This window comes from Netta rufina (assembly GCF_964035555.1).
Source record: "Netta rufina genome assembly, chromosome: 1".
Lineage (NCBI taxonomy): Eukaryota > Metazoa > Chordata > Aves > Anseriformes > Anatidae > Netta > Netta rufina.
In genome coordinates this window covers 24,112,972-24,134,128 of record NC_140123.1, presented here as the reverse complement: position 1 = coordinate 24,134,128, position 21,157 = coordinate 24,112,972, and the positions used below count along the sequence as shown (strand labels likewise).

Genomic DNA, 21,157 nt, shown 5'->3' with positions numbered 1-21,157 from the left:
AGGGCACAACACTGACGAGCTGTGTTCCTTGTGAATGGATTAGGCAGAATTTATTCTCTTGTTAGAAGTCCTACTGTGCAAGCTGTATATTTCTGAATGTAAGCAGCATCATGTTTCAGCAGGAATTTCAGGCAACCTTTGAAATATGTAGCCAATCAGCACCTATTCCAAATAGCACTTTTGTGCTGAGTTTCCAATTAGTCAATGGCATTTGTTAAGTAGGCCCATTTAGCTTTATTTTGAAGGATAATGAAAACTCATCTTTTTCCTCATCCCCTTCATTCAGTAGACACACTATAGAGTCCCACTGAACTAGAAAAGACAGAACTTAATGGAGAAAAATAGAGTTATAATGCGGGGAAACGTGAATTTCTAAGAAATGGCTCTGGTCTGACTTCTGTTACTGTAAAAGAAGAAATTTAGGATAACAAATAAAAAATAAATTCGGGGGTTGGTGCATTCAGAAGCATCACAAAGTATTGATGAATGCTATGAGTATATTGATCTAGTAGGTAAGTATTAATCAAATGCAACAGCTAAGCGTGCCTCTCAACACATGGAGCTGTATTGTTTATTGTAACACTATAGAATATCACATATGTTTATTATTACATGCATTCGAAATCTTCATCAGAAATATTTATAAGCCTTTCTTAATGTCTCCATGATTTTTCATCTTTCTATCTAAATTATTGAGATACTCATGCAACCTCCAGAAATACAGAAATTAGATAATATTTTCTTTCATTTTCTTCACATTTCCTGCATAAGATCATCTTGCTCAGGAAGGATTCAACATGAGGAGTGCCTTTTGGTACTCACTTTCTGGGGAGCATCCTGTGTTTTACTTTATAGTGTTTGGGAAGACAATGGGAAGTAATCAACTAATTGTTTAAATGAATTTGATAACTACAGAGATGAAATAGAGTTTAACACTTTGAACAGTATTTCAGATAGAATATTCAATTAGAGTTCATAAAAAAAATCGAAAATTATAAAGATTTGGAAAATTAAAGATACTTGATTTTCTGTGTTTTAAAATAATGCCTGCTAAAATAGCTTCTTCTGTGGGTAATGTCTGAAGCTCTGCAGAGGCTTACACTCAGTTGTGGTGAAGATGCACAATTCCATTAGAAATCAGATATGTCAATGTGATAGTGGAGTGGTCCTTCTGGATTCTATTTGTAATGCTTTTTTTCTATGATAGTGAACAAATTACAGTGTTTTTTTCAGCACTACTTGCTAAACCATCATAAGGAAACGAATCACCAAAAAGTTTTGTGAAGTTAAAATAATAATAATATTTATCTAGCTCCCCTGCGTATTGTGGAATCTTGGTACGATACTCGGAGGATTTTGGCAGGCTGGCAATGTAATACTACTGTTTGTATGCACAGTCTGTTAAAATAGATTGCCATAAAATGATTCCATGTGAAAAAATCCGTTGTTTCTGAAAGTAAGAAATATTAAAGAACTGAAAGCAGCTTCAGGACAGAGACTAATGCATGGCGACAGGGAGGTCCCTGTGACTGTATTTTTCTTGGGAATCTTTAAAAGTGATTTGAATGAGGAAAATGAGGTTTAACACAGCAGCGTGCACAGGGATTGCTGTGGGAAGATACTCAATGGGAGTCCCTGAAAAGGACTTTGAGGAACTAAGGAACAAGAAAAGTATTTTGGGCAGTTGTGCTACAGAGGATTAAAGTCTTCACTATACAGTGAAACAGTTTAGATAAATAGGGAAAACGCATCCATCAAAACAGAAAACGTTTGAGACCAACAGAATGTTCTGACTATACAGGCAGATGTCTATCCTCATGGATAGACAGAAGAAAGTTGCAAAACTTAATTAGGTCTGGATTTATAGTAAGGAATATAATACAGGTATGTGATGACCTTCATTTTTCGAATCCTGGACAGTAAGCAATTGATGGAGATGCTAAAATAGAAGTTAGTTAATGAAGAGACATAGAAGTTATTTTGGTTTCAGTCTTGGTTATGTAGCTTGAGCTGGCAGTGGTTCACCGAAGATGAAGTGTTAGAAAGCACTTCAGATGCAGAGGTGGAGCGTGATTATTTCGGTACGAAGAGCATCCATGAATATGTTCAATGAGGACTGGCGTGATACTATAAACTTTCTAAATGAAGAAAGTTACCCAAGGACAGCGAAAATGCTGGTCAGCATTCTTCTTGCAGACTTGCCAGAAAAATGAGTCTTGAAGTGGCAAAAAGCTTGGATGCTTTAAGACTTAACGTATGTTTGATTTGTTTTAGACCCAACCAGAAAGAGGATCTGAATGGTCAGACTCTATGTCATGTCTTATGAAGAAACTGGAACAGCTGAATTTAGATATTGAAGAAGCTCTGAGCGCTGGCTCTTCTCCCTCCAGCACTCCTTCTACCAAAAGGCACAAGCAACTGGTAAGAACGTGTGTGTCGTATGATATGTTTCTAACATTTAGCTATCAGATGCTCATCGAGCAATGGTTTTCAGATTTGGTTGTGCTTCTGGGTAGGTTGAGGAGCTCAGCTTCAGGCGTGAAGTAACTTAAAGTTTTGACTCAATAATAACAAAATCTCATGAGCTGCTTAGACACAGCTACAGGCCAAGTAAACAAATGTCATAGGATTGAATTTGTTGCTCGTCAATGTGTTTTAAAACCATTAAACACCCTTTTCAGAGGGGAATTTGGATCTAAATGATTACACTGGATGCAATTTTTCAGGATAGAAAATTGTGAATTAGAAGTACAATAAACTTGTACTGTTTATTCAAAGACATAACCGCAAGAAAGATTTCAATTAATATTTGTGGGTATTATGTTTTCTTTAGAGGTGCATTACTGTATTTAAGGGTATTTTGTGATGGCAGGTGTCATCAGTTACCCACGCTTTTATTTGTAAAAAACGGGAATAAGACGGAACAATATAATTTTAGCAACTTTTGAACAAGCATTTTTATTTTTATTTTTTAATATAGAAGCAAGTAACTGGAAAGTGAACAGTGTGAGAAGTAGGAGTGTTTGTTCTCTGCTTTAGGCTATGATTAAAGTCAGTTCTTAAGATAGAGTTGTTTGGATTTGCAGCTCTGAATGTTAGTGCTGGCTTGAAATTCCTGGAAGTTGAGCTTTTTTGAATGCTTTTCCCATCACTGCTGCTTCATTTTATAAAAATAAATTCTTTAAGTAAATGTCTGCAAAGATCACGGTGTAAATGTTTGCATCCTTTGAGTTGGGAAGCTCGGAATCAGGCATCTCTTTTTGCAGTATGCGTTTCCATATTCTGCAGTGATGATGTTAGAAAGAGTGGCCAGGCCTGTCCGTCATTTCTTTCTTATTCTACATGTCAACAAGTCACAACCAGCTCTGTCCAACTGAATTCATTTCATCATTCACTTGTCTCGACTCGCCTGTCTGTTAGTGGACAGTGTTCTGTGTTCTGGTAGGAGACTGCTCAATGTCTTCTGTCAGAATGCAGTGGGAATGTAATCTGCTTTTTCAGCCTGAAAAAGAAATCCAATCCATCAGAGTTCAAGCACTTCCCTTTGAGAGCCAGTCTGATTTTGTTAACTGGTGATCCAAACACCTTTGATTTTATGGCTATGCCTGTTCTCCTGAGGCAAAAGCCATGGTTTGGTTAAGAAAAGGTATCAGTACTCAAACCATTTCTGAACAAGGGAATCATCTGTTCTAGTTTAAGTGCCTCAGAATTAGTTGCCTCAAAATTGGTTGACCTCAACATATAGTCAAAGCAGAGTAATACATCTTCCTAAATCTCTCCATAAATTTACTGTGAAGAAACTGATTTGAGAAATTTCAGAATTACTATCACAGTGGAGAAGAAAAAGAACAAACCAAGAGTTTTTGTACAAGTTATATGAGTAACTTATTTTTTATCAATTCATCCCATTTGGCATGGACCAAGCAATATAGCTTAATATAGCTTATGATTTGTTCCACATATTTATTCACAATGAAACTTGAATTGGAAGAAGGTCTATCTCACATATGTTTACTAGTAACTGTGTACATTTGGCTTCTATAAAATGATGAGCCACTCATGGGTTCTTCATAAGTTTTTATCCTATTTACATTATATAAAGTGGGAATTGAAGCAAGAAATGATGATTGAAAAGAGATTTGGGGAGAAGTGCTCACAGATGCAAGGCCAACTTGTAGGTCTGAGGTCTCAGAAGTAGGTGACTACTGAGTGAGTGCCAACATGTTTGCTGAAGCTGTTGCTCTGGAAATTGGTCTCTTGAGGGCATGGGCAATTCTAAACAGATGAAAGAGCGTTTATTTTGTATGGCAGATGCTGTGTCTGAGGAATGTATTCATAATTTAATCACTGCGTTGAGCCAGTTCATTTTCTACTGAAGAATTTTTCATCTGCTCATGGCAGTAACTCTTAATGCTTTATTATTCTTTAAGTTTTCCTATCATGAAGGTATCTGTCAATAATACTCTGTTGAGCAAATATTTCAGGAAGATGTCTAAATAATTGCTAGTTAATGAGAATAGATTTGGTGAATAAATATTAGAGGAGTTACAGAGTGACAGTAGGGGGGCCTAGCAGTATTCTGGTGAATAAATTTAAGAAAATTTCTAAAACACATAATAACTTAGGAAAATGTTAAGAAGTTTAATTTACCTTGGGCTGACTTTACGTATGTGCAAAGTGCAAGTTGCTGCTTAGGAAAGCGCATTGGGCAGTAGCACTGGCTGGATGACTCAGTATCTGATGTAGAAAAGAGATCAGAAAAAAAATCTGTCATCAAATTATTTTCTGAAACATTCTCTCACCAATGCTATAAATACATGCTCTAAATACAAAAAGCTGGACTGTCTGAATAGACCAGCGGCAAAACTGCCAGCTGTGGCAAACTGCAACTGTACAGATCCTCTCAAACCTGTACCTTTCCTGTAAGAAAAGTCTTTCTTAGCAGTTTAAAAGGAGGTATTTTGTAAATGAAATGGCAAAGAGAGAACAGCCTTGCAGTAGAGAACAGCCTTGCAGTAAGCAATGTGCTTCACTATTGTTTAATGCATCTCCTTAATTTCAATTTGATGTCTTACACTGAGTTTCAGTACAAACAAAAAAAACAGCAGGTCTGAAGAATGAGAATCACATTTTTTCAGTTTGTCATTTATCATTCGTGGATACTGACACAGAAATCATTTAATTATAATTACCCCATCTTATATTAGAGAGATGACTTTAATCGAACAAAACTAACTTACACATTCTCTCAATTCTTTTTGCAATAATATATTGTCTACAAGCATTTTGGGACCACGCACTGTTTTCTCTCATCAGCTTTCCAAAGCCTCCTCATTTTAAAGCTTGAAGAATATTCTGACAGGGAACTGGGCAGTTGCCGTTATCGATCAGCAGCAAATTTGTCCTCTTGTGAGGGAGAGTGGCCAACAAATGGGCTGACTTGGGCTGTAAATGACAGCTTGGGGCTGCTCTGCAGTGTATCCGTGATCCTGGTTCCCTGATTGCTTCAAACACAGGTCCTCATAGAGTCATAGAACGGCTTGGGTTGGAAGGGGCCTTAAAGATCATCTGGTTCCAACCCTCTGCCATGGTCAGGGATGCCACCCACTAGATCAGATTGCTTAGAGCCTCGTCCAACCAGGCCTTGAACACCTCCAGGGATGGGGCATCCACAGCTTCTCTGGGCAACCCATCCTGGTGCCTCACCACCCTCTGAGTGAAGAATTTCTTCCTAATGTCTAATCTAAATCTCCCCTCTTTTAGTTTTAAACCATTCCCCCTTGCCCTATCATTATCTGACTGAGCAAAAACTTGCCCTTCATCATTTTTATAAGCCCCCTTTAAGTACAGAAAAGCTGCAGCGAGGTCACCCTGGAGCCTTCTGTTCTTCTGGCTGAACATCCCCAGCTCTCTCAGCCTGTCCCCATAGGAGAGGTGCTCTGGCCCTGTGATCATCCTTGTGGCCCTCCTCTGGACCCACTCTAACAGCCCCACATTCTTCTGGTGCTGGGGGCCCCAGCCCTGGACACAGCACTCCAGGTGGGGCCTCACCAGGGCAGAGCAGAGGGGCACAATCCCCTCCCTCCACTAACAGAGGCCACCCCTCTGTTGATGCAGCCCAGGACACAGTTGGCCTTCAGGGCTGCAAGCTCATGTCGAGCCAGCACTGCTGTCTCATGTCGAGCTTTTTGTCCACCAGAACCTCCAAGTCCTTCTCTGCAGGGCTGCTCTCAATGAGTCTGTGTCACTGATAAAAATACTAAACAGTACCAGTCCCATGACAGACCCCTGAGGGACACCGCTCATCACCAGCCTCCACCTGGACATAGCCCATTGACCACAAGTCTCTGGGTTGCAGCCTTCAGGCCAATTCCTTATCCACTGAATGGCCCACCCATCAAATCCATCTCTCTCTGATTTAGAGATCAGGATGTCATGTGGGATTATGTCAAATGGGGGAGGGACTCTCCTCCCCCATCCATCACCTACAGGTTCAGGAAAACAACAGATGTGGGAAGACTGACAGGCAGTGAAGACAGGCAAAGAAGTTGTTGGGTACCTCAGCCTCTACAAGACTGGATTGCAGCTTGGCTTGCTTGTTGCTCACACACTTTGTTGTTCTTTTGAAGCAAATCAAGATGCATAGGGGAACATTGTGCAAAAAAAAAAAAAGAAGTGTGGCCAGCTACCTGTTGAGCAAAGAAAAGTGGATTTGGAAAGTTCGGGGTCTGTAATTTCAAAATGAGAGTTTGATAGGTATCCATTTAAGTTATTTAAGTCATTCAGTTCCTTGATATTCAGGAAGATGTACAACTATTTACAAATTCTCCAGTTCTCTATACTAGCTGTTAAGAAAGCCACTTTACACCAAAATTTAAAAATGTTGAAGCAGGTTTTTGGTTTTTTTTTAAGAAAAAAAGATTGAAGCCAAATGTTTACCTTACATCATGGGAAAAAATTTTAAAAAGATACAATTCCAGTGCTTTTTTCTTGCAGTTCGCATTAAAAATATTTATGACTTGCCTTTATTTACAGGGTTTTTAAAATTCTCTTACAGTGCTCTGTTCCAGTGGAGAAGAGCTTTTACGGAGATCGTCAAGGAAAGGGATCTTGGAAAAATAGAAGAGTGGACTACCAGGATCTAGATTGTTTACCTTACCCAGTCTCTACTGGAGCACGACCTAAAACTGATGTAAGTAACTACTTCATATTTAGAACATTTTCTGACTTTGAGGTTAAGTACCTTGAAAATTTGTTATTTATTGTTAAAATCATCCATGTGTTTCTTCTAAGTAATTTGTTCTGCAAATATTGCACTGCATAGAGGAATTCAGTATGCAAAATGGGTACAGATAAAAGTTAACTCAGTCTTCAGTGAGCCTCCAAGTCTGTTGGATGAGTATAATCTGGTTTTAGACAATTCTAACGAAGACTTCTACATCTGAACTAGTTACTTGAACTGCCTTTACAGTAAATGGAAAGAAATAGGCACTTCTGAAAAGTAATTCATCTCATCTGGAGGTTAAGTGTGGTGGATTCCAGGCATCAATGCTACCATTGGATCTTCATTGCTGATTTTGGAATAAGTGTCTTGTGATGTTTAGTCTGGGTGTTGATATCCTCCCCCAATCCATGATGGATTCTACCCTGAATTCTCTGAGTGGAAGTGTTCGGCTCTGGTGCTTTAGTTAAGCCTTATTTCTAATCCATAATTGTTGTTTTGTGTTGTGTTTTTTTTTTTTTAATTATTATTTCTTTACAAGCTGATGCTATAGTCTGCAGCCAAAGTCTGTTTAAACTATTAGAGGTATTTCCCAAAAGGTTTGATTCACTTCCTCAATAGCCAAATGTTGTTTTATTTCTGCATGTAAAAATAAGCTATTTTAGGATCAGTGTCATAGTTCCAAAATGCAAATATTTTTGTCTCTCAGCTGTGAATTACTTGGGTGCCAGCAGTGTCCATTAACATCACACGACATAAAAATAGCTGCTTTTCATTGAATCCAAGGTACTTCTAGTCCAGTATCCTTTCTTTGACAGTGGTCAACACTGGATGTTCAGGAAAGCAGTGTAAGATCAGAGTAAGCTGGTAGGTTGCCATCTCAACTTCCTGTGAGGTGTTCATTGTGTACACATGTTGAAGCCAGACTCCATATTACGGTTTTGCAATTAATAGCCCCTGAGGGTGGATTTTTTTTCCATTAAGTTGTCTTTTATATTCATTTTCTCTCTTGATATACAAATCATCTTGTAGCCATGAGTTCAAAGTTTAACTGTGGAGTTTGGGTGGGACAAAAAAATCCCACATGTTTTCTGTTGTAAATTTGCTACTGGATTATTAACTTGGCTGCAATTCTTGTACTGTGAAAAACTGAATTACGGGAATCATGTAAGAAGTGGAGAATAATACCTAAGTCCATTTTTTCCAGCATGTCTGACTGTATTTATTGATAGTGGTTTTTTATCTGTCTGTTTATCTTATGCTCATTCAGCTTCACAAGATTCTTTTGCAGCAAGTGGCGGACAGTTTTTGTTTTTATTAACGTCTGTAATTTAATATCATCGGAGAACTGTCCCTTTATATTCCTCCATTTTCCAGATTGTTTATGTGTATATTGAACATATATTTGTGAGACTGTCAGGTAATATCTATTAACTGTAAAAGAAAGCAACCATTTGTTGCTGTTTTTTTTTTTTTTTTTTCCTCTGCCTTTTAGTTAGCAGTGAAAAGAAGCTTTGATTTCCTGGTATATTTTCTGGTATTCCTCCTTAACAGCTCAGGAAGAGTCTGTGATAGATAACTCATCAGAAGATTTCTGGAATGGAAGTATATTGTATCTGCATGTTCAGTCAAATAACCTGTCTAGATTACTGAGATGTGATCTCCAAAAGCTATGCTCACAGTTCCCTGTTAGCCTTTGTTACTAGGTGTGTGTTTATTCTGCTCTTAAACATACTTTCTGGTACTTTTCTGCCTACCTTTTCAGTCCTACTTGCATCTCTTCCACAAACAGCTTCAGAGGCATTTTCAAATATTGGCATGTGTATGCCACCCTCCATTCCTCTGATCCCAAAGTCAATAAAATTTAACAGTAATTATACATCAAATTAATAGCTCAGCAGTTCCCTTTCTCTTGACGAGGTGTTTATTTCAAGTTATCTACTCACTTTCAATAAAAGCAAAATTTCTTGTGATGGTTTTAAAGATGCCTTTAATATATTGTTGACTTACCCAAAAATGATATTCACACACCTTACAAATTCTGTATGAAATGAGCCTACTCCTGTTCACTGAAGTGAAAATTTGAAGGTGTGCTCCATTTGCTTATTAATTGGAAACATTATTGTCTTCCCACTACCAATTTCCTTTCCTTAGAAAATGGATTTGCTCTTTTCCGTTTCTGCAAAAGCACAAACATCTGTTCTAGTTTGTTGTTTGTTCTAGCTGGAATAGATAGTAAAGATCAGTAAAAATAAAGATACTTGTCAGCTTTATTTGTTTTTTACCTTGGTCAAATGTTCAGGCACGTACAAGTGTAGTTGCTTAACTGCCTTCCCACTAATGCTGTGTAAATATTTTTGAAGTGGTGTTACAGTAATGCTGTTGTTTGGCTGGAAGTGTGTGGAAGGGAAGGCTGAAACATAATTTTTATTTTTTTTTTTTTCTTTTCCAAAGTCCACATTTCACTTTTTGTTGAAATTCATGAAGTATTAATACAATAAATAGCAGTGAATAGCAGTTCCACACTTCTTTGTAAGTACAGTCCATGTAGTGCTATAGTAACGGCAGGAAGTACCACAGTTTCTTAGAGTACCATCAAGTCTAGAGACCTACTGGAGGCACGCCATTTCTTTAGAAATTAGTGGTCTATTTTTAGAATTGGCTAGTGCTTTAAATTAGAGATAAACATTGAAACTCAGTGTTTGCAGATTTTGTTCAGGAGAGTAGGTAATTTTTCTTCTTCTTTCAAAATGCTGCTTTTTGTGTACGAAGCATATTTCAGGCAAATACAAATTATATCATGTCTGGATCCAGGCATTCTTCCTGCATGTTTCTGTCATGTGTCTCTAATAACTGAACTTTCATCATGTTTTCCTTAAGATACAGACTTTTCCATATTTACAAAAAAGGGCACGCCAAGATTGTATTTATTACAATAAAGAGAATGGACAAAAGGCCTGTTTCCTTCTGTATCACACCAAGATTGTATCCATTTAACTCCTGTGTTCCAAGTGGTATAACACAAACTTGGGAGTGACACGGAGATTAAATCAGACCAGTTGTATTTTGGTAAGCTGTTTTTTCTTCTCTTCTAGTTTTTTTATGAGTCTGGAACTCAAAAAGAGCTTATCTGTCTCATCTCCCCAGGAGCTCATACATCCAGGCATTTAGAAAACCAAACACTCTACAATTTATTGTGATTAGCAAATGTAGCTGAGGAGGCCAGTGTTAGAATTAGCAGGGATGCAGTAATTTAGGAATAATATGCACTGAATTATGCTGGACACAGTTCAATTCTCAGTACAAGGCATTGATGTTAGCTGCACACTTCCATAGATTCCAACCATGCTGGCAGATTAAAAGACACAATGAAGATTTTGTTGGCAAACTTACGTCACAGTAGGTATTCTGTTTATATGCCATTAAACGATGACTCAAACTTGTTACATTTTGACAGAATAATGGTGAAAATCTTTTTTCTTAAGGACAGTGTTTTAGGGCAGTGATGTGTCATGTCCTGTCTTCCTTCTTTCCTTCCCCCCCAAAAAAAGAAGTTGCTTCACTGTGGGAAACATTATTTGTGAGGTATGTACCTAAGGTGGTAGGGAATTTAGGCGTCTGAGAGATGAACAGCAAATTTCATCTGACAAATGCTGACATTTATAAGTCCATGTCTACATGGTATAGACTCCATTAACGAAGAGAAATAGCACTTCCACAGCAAAATGTCTTAGCCTGAAGTAGTCATTAAATGTAGGTCACCTGGTTGCGGTGCTTTGTGCCCTGAAAGTGCTGATATTAGACATTTGACTATTCGCTGAGTATTGAAAGAGCCTGCAGTGACTGGCAGAGGCCTAGGTGCCTAGCGCTGGGTGAAATAAACCCCACCCGTGGTGTGCAAGCTGTGATCTGGTGTTTGATGGGAAGTGCCTGCCTCACCATGCACTGGGCAGAGGAAATTTCAAGATGGTGAATTTCAAGATGGTACACCCTGATGGTGTAACTTACCAGTCTGATACCAGGTGATGTGAAAATCCCATCAGCAAACACCCCCTTGCTTTTTTAGATAACACAATACCCTGTGTGCTCTGTGAATCATTAAGAAAATGAATCTTTCTATATCAGTAACAAGTAGGTGGGCTTTTTTCTTTATCAGTGCTAAGACTGCTTTTATGTCTTCTTTTTAAGCACAGTTGATGAGCACAGTTTCAATTTCTCATGCTTTAGTTCCACAAATAGCTTGAGTACCTTAAGCAGAGAGGGCTGAAAATGAACCATTTAACAGCTTTTCACCTTGTTTTAAGGGGGATTCTCGATCTGGTTCACTGCTCAGCTGCATAAACGTGTGTGCAAGAGAGATGAAGAGTGGCTGGGGATGAGACACAGTGAGTTGCTTCCTTCAGCATCAGTGCCAGGTTATGATAGCTTAAACTGTTTGTGGAATTATACTTTAATATACTACGCCACTTGATTCAGAAAAAGGGATGCAAAACAGTGCCTAGTAACCCACATGACTGAAAAGTGTTTGTGATTCTTTTAAGATATACTTTTCTTTTTCTCTCTCTTTTTTTTCCTGAGAATTGCTAGTTGATGCTATAAACAGCATTTCAGAGTTTAGGTCAGAGGTTCCAGAGATGTCTGATATCTTTTGACATTGTTTAGAAATATAAAACTAATAATACTGTAATCTATGACTACAGTAGTCATTATCTCTCTGTAGGCAATGTGATGCCTGCCTGACCCTCTGACATTGTCTGAGACCAGAAAAATTCGAAAGTAAAAACAACCAAAGGAAAATCAAAATCATTGTGTTTCGCATCCACTACTTGTTCAATATTCGTGCCCCTGGACCAGCAGGGATCAAAGATTATTCCATTAGTGAGTGTGTGTGACAAGCTTTTTATGAGGTAGCTGCCATGTCCAATGCAGAAGTGAAGTTACAGCGTGACAACTCATATCAGCTTGTATTTCTGCTAAACACTCCTTTGGAATTTTAGAATCTTAGCATATTTACAAACCTCATGCTGATCTTCCCTTTCTCTGTGAAACATGTAAGCAGAGTCTTCATTTTACATCTGAGATGAGGAGATAAGTGTGTAACCTGGCTCTAAAAGAAGTTTCACGCTCTATCACAGCTGGACATGGTCATAAATAGGGTTCATGGTACAATTTCCAGCAGCAGTTACGCTGATTATCTAGTAGGGTACATTTCCCTAGGTGACCAGGATTTACTGAGGTCAGGCTTTACTTTTCAGGTCATGCTTTACTCTTATCTTCCACCCATTGAAAAAGTTGATAGTAAAACCCTGAGTAGACTTCTGTCCTGTGGAGACTCCTGAAATTTTCTTACCCCAGAGAGCATTGCCCATTCTGTTGCCACTCTTGTTGAGCCATTTTATGTGACCTACAAAGTGCAAGAAGATGAAATGAGAAGCCTAGAGTGAAGTGGGGATACAGGGTTTGGTGCTTCATTTTATCAAAGAAATGGTGTGTTTGAAGACACAATCATTTGATTTTGCTGGAGCTGAAGATTGCTGTATGTACTTCAGTTAAGTGTCCTTGTACAAGTAGCATAGCTCATGTAGATAAGAGATGCAAAATTATTCATAGAAATGACATCCTCACCAACTTTCTGAAAGATGATCTAGTTTCTTGGTAGTAGAGGAATTCATTGTCCTGGCAAAAACCTGTACTAGCTCCAGGAAAAAACAAGGAGACTAATAGGGAATGAAAGGTAAACAGCTTCCTTCCTTCCTTCCTTTCCATTCTGATATTAATAAATAACACTCCAGGCTTTCTCATCCTCTTTGATTCCAGTGCACCTGACAGCACTCTGGCCAAAGCGTGTTCGCAGCAAGGTGGGTTTGCAAAAGAGCAGAGCATAGTCCTATCTCTTCCCCCTTTTGTCTTTATTCCCCCCTCCCATCGGTCATCAGCCTTCTGTCAGCTCCTGCCCACAAAGCCATCCGTGAACCAGTCATCGCCGCGCTTGCACATTATGCTGAAGTCAGGATGCCACGGCAAGTGTTTCAGGGCAGGGAAAGCACAGCATAAATTTTAGCGTTGCTTAATGTGAATATTTTGTAAAGGAATGGATAAACTTTAAAAAATGCTACAAAGAAAACTACACTGAAATCACATCTAACATACCTTCTAGACAGTCCTAAATTCTGTGCCTAAATTCTCAGTCTACCCACCTCTGCAGAGCTGGGAAACCTCAGTATGAACAGGACTGGGCTTTATGAATCCAGAAGGTGTAAGCATACCAAACAAGCACGCACTGCATCCATCTCACTGGACAGACAGAGTGTCTGAGCAGCATTTGCAGGACTGATGCCAAAGACCATTTTTCTGAAGGGTCAGTTCTGAAGGTGGCAGAACCAGGCCCTAACCTAGAGGAGGTACATGAATAGTGTAAGTGACTGTGCGTACAGGACTACTTATTGTTTCATTACACATTTTCATTGTTTTCTATACCTAAAATTGCCATAATGAAAGAGGTCACAGGGCCAGTTTGTAGGGCACTGCCTTCACATTTTAGAAATGGTGTCTTGAGCTGCGAGTTCCCTTTAATAAAGCTTATAAATTTTAAAATGGATCTTGGCATCGTAGTATTTATGTATAATGGTAACAAATGCTGTCATTATTCTCATTGTCTTGTGAGGGATGACGGGATTGTTACCTGCTAATTTTATTGCAGCTTCTTGGAATTTTGCTTCTGCATTTAGCTGATTAGAGCTAAAAGGGGGTTGTTTTGTGTGGAGTTTGCTCTTTCTTTTGTGTCCGAGCAGGCCTCTTTTCACTAGTACAAGAACAGATGAAAGAAAGAGAAGTCTTCCCAAACACACACAGCCCAAAAAGTTTTTCCAAATGCACACAGATCAGGTCACGTTCTTCATTCTGATTTACCCACCTACCTTTCAAATGTCGCTTGAAGTATTTTAGCAAGAAGACTCCAACATCTTGCACCGCAGCTGCTTTGCATACAGATGGTGGGATAGCAAAGGGGTGGGTTTAGTTCTTGGTGGTGGTAACCCTGACCTCCAAAGGGACTGAAAGGACCGTGTCGTCTTGATTGATGAGACTCTTGAAATGTTAGTGTCAGTTCCAAGTAAATGAAATCTCTTAGATCATTATGATTCATTTAGGACCACATTGTGGCATGTTGCTGAACTGACTGGGAAGTATTTATCAACTACTTTGTTCGGTGAATTTCATAACATTCCTTAAAATACTTAAAATACACAGTTCCTTCATTATTTGCTCAATTCCATTTTTTTCCTGACAAAAATGTTGAAGTCAGCTCAAGATGACAATCACAATGTAGCTGTACAATAATATTGATAATATTAATATTACTCTGAACTGCTATAATTAAATTAATCTATGAAAATATTTGTTTTTAAATTACTTTAATGGTATCCATTTTACACAGTGTTATTTTTTTACATCAGATTATTTATTTTCATTTAGTTTTCATAAGGATTATTTGGAGACAAGGGACATGTTTTGTATATTTTTTTAGGAGATTATTGCATTATCTGCGTGAAAAATGAAAGAGCTTTTTCCTTATTCATAACACAGCTTTGGGAAATAATAATTTCATGATAATTACTCTTAGATGGATATTGACAAGGTAATTTATAGGCATTTTTTTACATACAATGTAGGTAAAATGGAAATTTATAGCTCATTTTGGATTAAGGTTCCTTTGATACAGTTCTAAAAGTGTATGGTGTCCTGATAGGTATTGGGAGGAGACTAAAACTGCTTATTTTATTTCTCTGCATTACATGGCTATTTAAATATTTCAGACTGATATGTTTTAAGAAAAACTTTGAAAGCATGAGTGATGGAAGGAGCAGTTGTGAAGTCGCAGTGACCCACCTCTGCAAGGGCCACCAGCAGTTCCCCTGGGACTACAGGGGCAGCTGAGCAGCTGGGCTTGGTGATGAATTAGCCAAAAACCCTGTGAGCAGCAGCAGCCAGTGTAAGGTGTGGAGAGGGCACTGCTTCAGCCAGCCCAGCCCAGCCCCTGCCTGGTAGTCCCTGTCCAAGGTGAGATTTGCCATCTGGGTTCGTGAAGCCTTAGTGATGAAAGAAGAGCTGCATGACTGTCATGGATTCACTAACACATGCATCACAAGTGGAGCCTACTTGTCATACCTGGCTTTTTTAGATGTGGTTATCATATGCAAATTGAAAAAAATATTCTAGAATGACATCGTTGTTACGTTAATTTTCAGATCCTCTAGCTGAATTCTTTGGGAAAACCAAGTGCAAGGTACTAGTACTCATCAGTGCTACTTTTTGTGCTTTATTTCTGATAACACTGATTGTTCACAGGAACACAATCCCATTTCATAATAGCGCCATCTTATTAATCATAGCACTAACATTGCTGAGTTATATTTCAGCATTGGTACACAGCCTCATAAACGCATTGCTTTTCAGACTGAAATGCCCTGACTGACTGTCAGTAGATGTGGGATGCAAGCTGTCAAAATAAGAATCTCTGTAAATGCGTGACAAGAAGCGATCAGGAACCACACGAGTAAATTATACCATACATATGCAAATACAAAGAGATATAACGTTACTTCCCTACAGTGAACTTCCTCGTCAATGATGTGCAAAAAGGAAACACTTTAACTCTTTTCTTCCCTTCTCATGTTTTACACCAGCAGCAGGACTTGTGCTTTTAGGCGCAACACATTGTCTATTTAATTGAATAACAGTACGGCTTTCTAGCATGTTTTGCAGCAGCCACGGACAAGAACAGGCTATGAGGTACACCGGTTCCTGTGGGTGAGATTGGCAGGTGTGTGCTGGATTGGACCCTAACAGACTGTCTGCTCTTTTTGTTTGTGGGATTTGTTGAGCACGCAGTTTTCTTCAGGGAGGCGTGTACAACCTTACCGTATCTGTCTACATACTTGTCAGGTTTTTGCTTACTCTTTTTCTGGCCCTGTAGTACATTTGTTGTAACACCATGAAAAAAAAAAAAAAAAGTTAAATGTTCTATGTATATAGTTTAATCATGGTTCTTTCTCTTTCAGTGTAGCTAGTACTCATTTGCACCATCTTGGCCCCTGTTTTGGGACTTTTGTCATTCTTATTCAGGCAGGATTCTCTCAGCTACTTAGCATGTTGATCGGACAGTGCACACAACTGAGCTGGATCCTTTGACTTTTACAATAATAGTTGCTCACAGCAAGAGGAAAGAGGAGAGATTCTAAAATTACCAGCAATGTATAGTTAAAAACATGTCCTGCCGGGACTGCAGCAGCGCTTGTGTGTGGTGCTTTGGAGCTTGGGTAGAGTCGGACCTCTAGTCCCACTTATGCAGTGGTGCAAAGGTCTCTCATAATACAAGCCTCCAGGCTCTTTGTACTCTTGAGAGCTTGTAGACTGCTCTCCCCTGTTTCCCACGCTAGGGAAGAAGGGACTTCCATCTATAACAGACCAGGGACAGAGGCCGGCACAATGCATAAGGAAAGCATTTTTAATGCAAATGAATACAGCAAATCATGCATCCCGTCTCTCTAGCAGAGAGATAATCCCTCTCAAGGTACAACTTTCTCTTGTGCTTCTTTTGGGAGGAGGCATCTTTGCTTAACTGCCACCCTGTTGTTCTGGGATGTACGGTACCAGACAGCACTGAAACAGGATTATGCAGTCCTTTGTGCAAGTGATGTGTGCTAAAGCTGGTACAGGCAGGAAGGCTCAGGATTCTGTTTGACTTTGAGCTATTTTATGCAGCAGCTCTGTGTTTGTTTTTTTCTCAGGTGTACCCAATCATTTCCCAGGACTCTTCTTACAGATTTCTGTAACTCCTCCTTCTTGTAAAAAAAAAAAAAAAAAATCTATCTATCTATCCATCTATCTATCTATATAAATAACTAAATAAATAAAAACTAAGAAGAAAAATTCATATACATGTCTCTCTATACCTGTTTTGTTGTTGTTTGTTTTTTTTATGGACTGCAGTTTTTTAACAGTAATTCTCTGTACACAGGTAGTTTGCTGTATGGATGTAGCAGCCTGGGCATTGCTGGCACAGTGAACTGCATTTGAACTGCTTCTCCAGAAGCCTCTGCAGTGCTTCAGCAATTAGAGAGGAGTCAGTGCTACAGAGGACTCTCTCTTATCCAGAGCAGATCCTACCAAGAAAGAGGGTGCATTCTACCCTCGCATGTGTCTTATGGGAATCAGGGAGTATGGGGCAACAGTACTTGCTCAAGTCTTGTACTGTCCCAGAGTCATGAAGCACATCCACAAACAGATGAGGTGCAGGGATTCAAGGCCCCATGCTGTAAATACAGTGTGAGAGCTCAGCTCCTCAGCAGCCTTCAGCACTGCTCTCCTGGAGCTCTTGTCTCAGCAGAGGTGTTTCCTCTTCTTCTCCCTGGAGTCTGGAGGCTTACCTACAGAAGAGACAGATAACATAAATTCACTGCTGGTAATGCTCCCAAAGGGGGAACATGGTAAATCCAAGCCTGGAACACATGGAATGTGAAAATGTGAAAATACAGTGAATTGAGGGCTGGTTGTTTTTTGTTTTGTTTTTCAGGATGACTTTTCTGAAAGAAAAAAATAAGCAAAACAGAAAGCTCTTTCCAACAAGAATGAGAAAGTAGGTTGATATTATCCAGTGTTTGCATTTTCCCATTCATTTTTACAGCAGCCAGTTTTTCCTGTTCTTGGCAGCAGAAGGTTCAGATGTGCAAGTCTTGCTGCTGTAATTGCCTGGTGTACTCATGGGGAAACAGACAAAAACTTCGGAGGTGAAGATCTCTCCTATAATTTCATGATGTATGGAAGGAAATACAACTTCAGAAAAATTATTTGCAGAAGGTTTCTATCTAGTTACAATTCAGCTGGCATTTTGGTAAATTCCCAGAACTAAACACAGACTGATAAAGTACTGATTTAGAGATGAACTGCTAGTTGTTAGATGAGGCCTGCTGATAATCTACTTTATTTGAAGCAGCCACATGTCAAAATTATGACCTTCTTTAAATTGGCATTACATGGCTTAAATATTACAATGAATAATCACCTGGTGTAAAACCAAAGTGCTCAGAAAATAAAAATGTCTGAAGCTTCTGTATTGCAAAATGTACTTGTGCAAATTTTCAGACAAGCCATTAAAGTAGATCTTGACAGTGTTGTGCATTAGCCAGCACGCTGCAAACTGAACTGAAGATTTCCAGAGGTACATGCATGTCTTACAATATCAGCTAGCAAATCAGGCTTTGCAACTAGGACTGTGCATCTGGACAGCAGTAAAGTTAGCACAGCTGTGTCGAGGCACTGGAGTAACCTGTGGTCTGAGAGACCTCAGAAGGACTTCCAGGCTATTTTCCCATATAGTGAGTCAGAATCACCTATACCTATGTCATCCCGACAAAAGTTAGTCTAACTTCCTTTTTTTAATAAAAACTGTTGACAGACTACAGAGTCTGTTTAGATTATATGTTTCAGTGCTGCAGTTATTAGAAAGCTTTACTATGGTTTCTTGCTCTAAAATGTCTTTTTGCATTCATCATTAATACGCAAAATTGTTCTTATTCTTTCCCTTCTGCCTTCCTTCTTCAGGTCAGTGTGGTTCATCTAACTTTCTGTTGTAGGTCCTGTTTTCCAGACTCCTTGTTGCATCCTGACTTGCACACTAAATTTTAGTTTGAGCATGCCTAGAGATAGTTACATGTCTCATACTTCTGTCTAAAACCATGAGTTTTATCATTTGAGGCCAGAGCAGAATCTGGGCTCTTTGTAACGTACATTGGCTAGCGAGTTACACAGGCACTGAAGTGACCAGTGGTATTCTGGCTCCATAAGCCAGCAATCACCACTGCTAAGAAAAGAAGAGGAAAAGATTTGGAACTCAGAGGAAAATTGTAGAGTGACAGTGATGGCCCATCTCGGACTAACTGAAAGGGACTTGAGATGTAAGTAGACATGCAAAATTGACGGTTTGATGTCCATATTGAGGAAATTGTATGGTACTCTGAGTGTATAAAAATCCAAGAAATGGTAAACGGTTAACTTTTTCTATTGAAGGAAGGCCATTTGTTTCTCAGCACAAAGCAGAGGCATCACGAAAATGATGAACAAGAGAATAAAGATAACCAAACTGACAAAAATTCAGAATATTCTGTTGTTTCTTACCTTTCAGCTGCTTTGGGTATATTTTGATCTTCTTCATGAGCACAGTTAAAAAAGTTACATGTTTCCAATTACTGCCATTGGTTCCTGTAGCCTGTATTTCCTTAGTCCTAGAATGTCCTAAGAAATGTGTTGTAGCTTGTGTTTTTAGACCCAGCTTGATCCGTGGCTGTGCCTACTATACAAGAGATCTCTGCACAGATAAATACAAAATTCAGTAAAACACACTTGTTGTCAGAAAGTGATTCCCATGAGATCTGCAACTTGATTTAAGTTTCCTGCTACCTTTCTACCAGCATAAGTGGAAAGGGAATGCTATTTTCTTTTAATTTCCCAGGCTGAACACCTCCTCGCTCCCTTCAGTAATTACAGAGCATCAGGAAGCTTTTTTTGATGGCGGGCACATGGTATATGGGAGCACTCTGAAATACCCCACAGCCAGGGGGGATCAGGTGTGGTCAGCGTGCCAAGAGGGATGAAAGGAAAGGCAGAAGCTGCAGGAAGCGTAACAAGTGACTCAGTAGGTGGCACTCTTCCCTCTGCATCAGCAGCAAGGTGAAGCAAAAGCTCAAATCAGTACTCGGCATCAGTACTGCTGAAACACTAGTTCAGGATGCAGCGTGAAATCCAAAGCCTTGACCTCTTTTGATGCTGTTTTTTTTTTTATGGAGTCGGCCTTGATTCGTGTATAAAAATAGTTTAGCAAAGGTTCTTGAAATTTCAGCTCAGATAATCTGCCTAATGAGATTTCTATCTATAGCTTTGGCTCTGTAAATTATTCTTCACTTCTTGTTCAGGCAATGCAATCCTAATACAACCATGCTTTGATGTCAGACATAACTGTCTTTCTAGACTAGTGGTGACTCTGGTCTGCACAGTCTGAGCGTTTTGAGATGCAAATCCTCATATTCTCACAGACTGTTTGCTGATTGTATTGCACCGGCTTTTCAACCAGTCATTAAGCGTCTTCTGGGAGTGAATTTAGTGAGATCTTAGACAACCATCTGAAACGCAAATAAGTATAACAATGTGTGCATGCACGCCGTCTTTCTTAATGAACCCTTTTTTTTTATGGGGAACCTGGTTTGGGTCAGTAAAGTTGTCTTGTCCATCCTGGTCCTAGTACTTGTGGTGACAGGAAGAAAAGAAAAAATAGAAAAAAGAAGTAGTTCTGGAGCTTAATCCCTGTCCTCAGTTGGTTTTTGGCCACCTGTCCACCCTGTATTCTTGAAGATGTTCATTACATCAGCAAAAAGGAGGATTCATCTACTGACCAGCCTTGCAACTCAGCCTTGTCTACTCTTTGCAAAACGTATGGTAACCAGGTATCATTTTCTTCTGACTTTGTGGGAGAGAACACCAAAGAACATGGCCTGGGTCAAATATATATTTTTTCAGTCAGATTTTAGTAGTTTCATACATTTCTGTGGCAGCATCTGAGAATTCAGATGATTTGCTGCTGCAGCTGATGACTACATGCACAACCAGGGTAACTCTGTTGATTTTGTGTAGTTCATTTTTCTCATCTATCTTTTTTCTCACCTCAGGCTCAGAGGGCACATAGGCTGCTGATGTGGGCATCCTGAACAGTTGAACAGATAGCCGCAATGTTGGAGCAGCTCTCTATGTGCAGGGTGTTGTATCTAGACCTAGAAATTCTGTGGTTGAGTGTATGCTTACCAGGAATTGAAAATACACCCTGTTGCTCCATCTCTGTAATGTCAATGATGGCTTCAGATCTAATCTTTGCCAATCAAGTCAACT

The 21,157-nt window shown here is 39.2% G+C and overlaps 1 protein-coding gene across 1 annotated transcript in view; it reads left to right on the top strand.

Moving 5' to 3' along the window:
* The first annotated feature begins 2,306 nt into the window (after window positions 1-2,306).
* The window catches only part of STARD13 (StAR related lipid transfer domain containing 13), a 221,867-nt gene continuing 203,016 nt past the window's right edge, over window positions 2,307-21,157 (top strand). Inside the window, exons 1-2 of the mRNA XM_084304217.1 lie at window positions 2,307-2,421; window positions 7,058-7,192. Of these exons, the coding sequence (XP_084160343.1) occupies window positions 2,311-2,421; window positions 7,058-7,192 (246 nt within the window). The 5' untranslated portion in view covers window positions 2,307-2,310. The remainder of the gene's footprint in view (window positions 2,422-7,057; window positions 7,193-21,157) is intronic.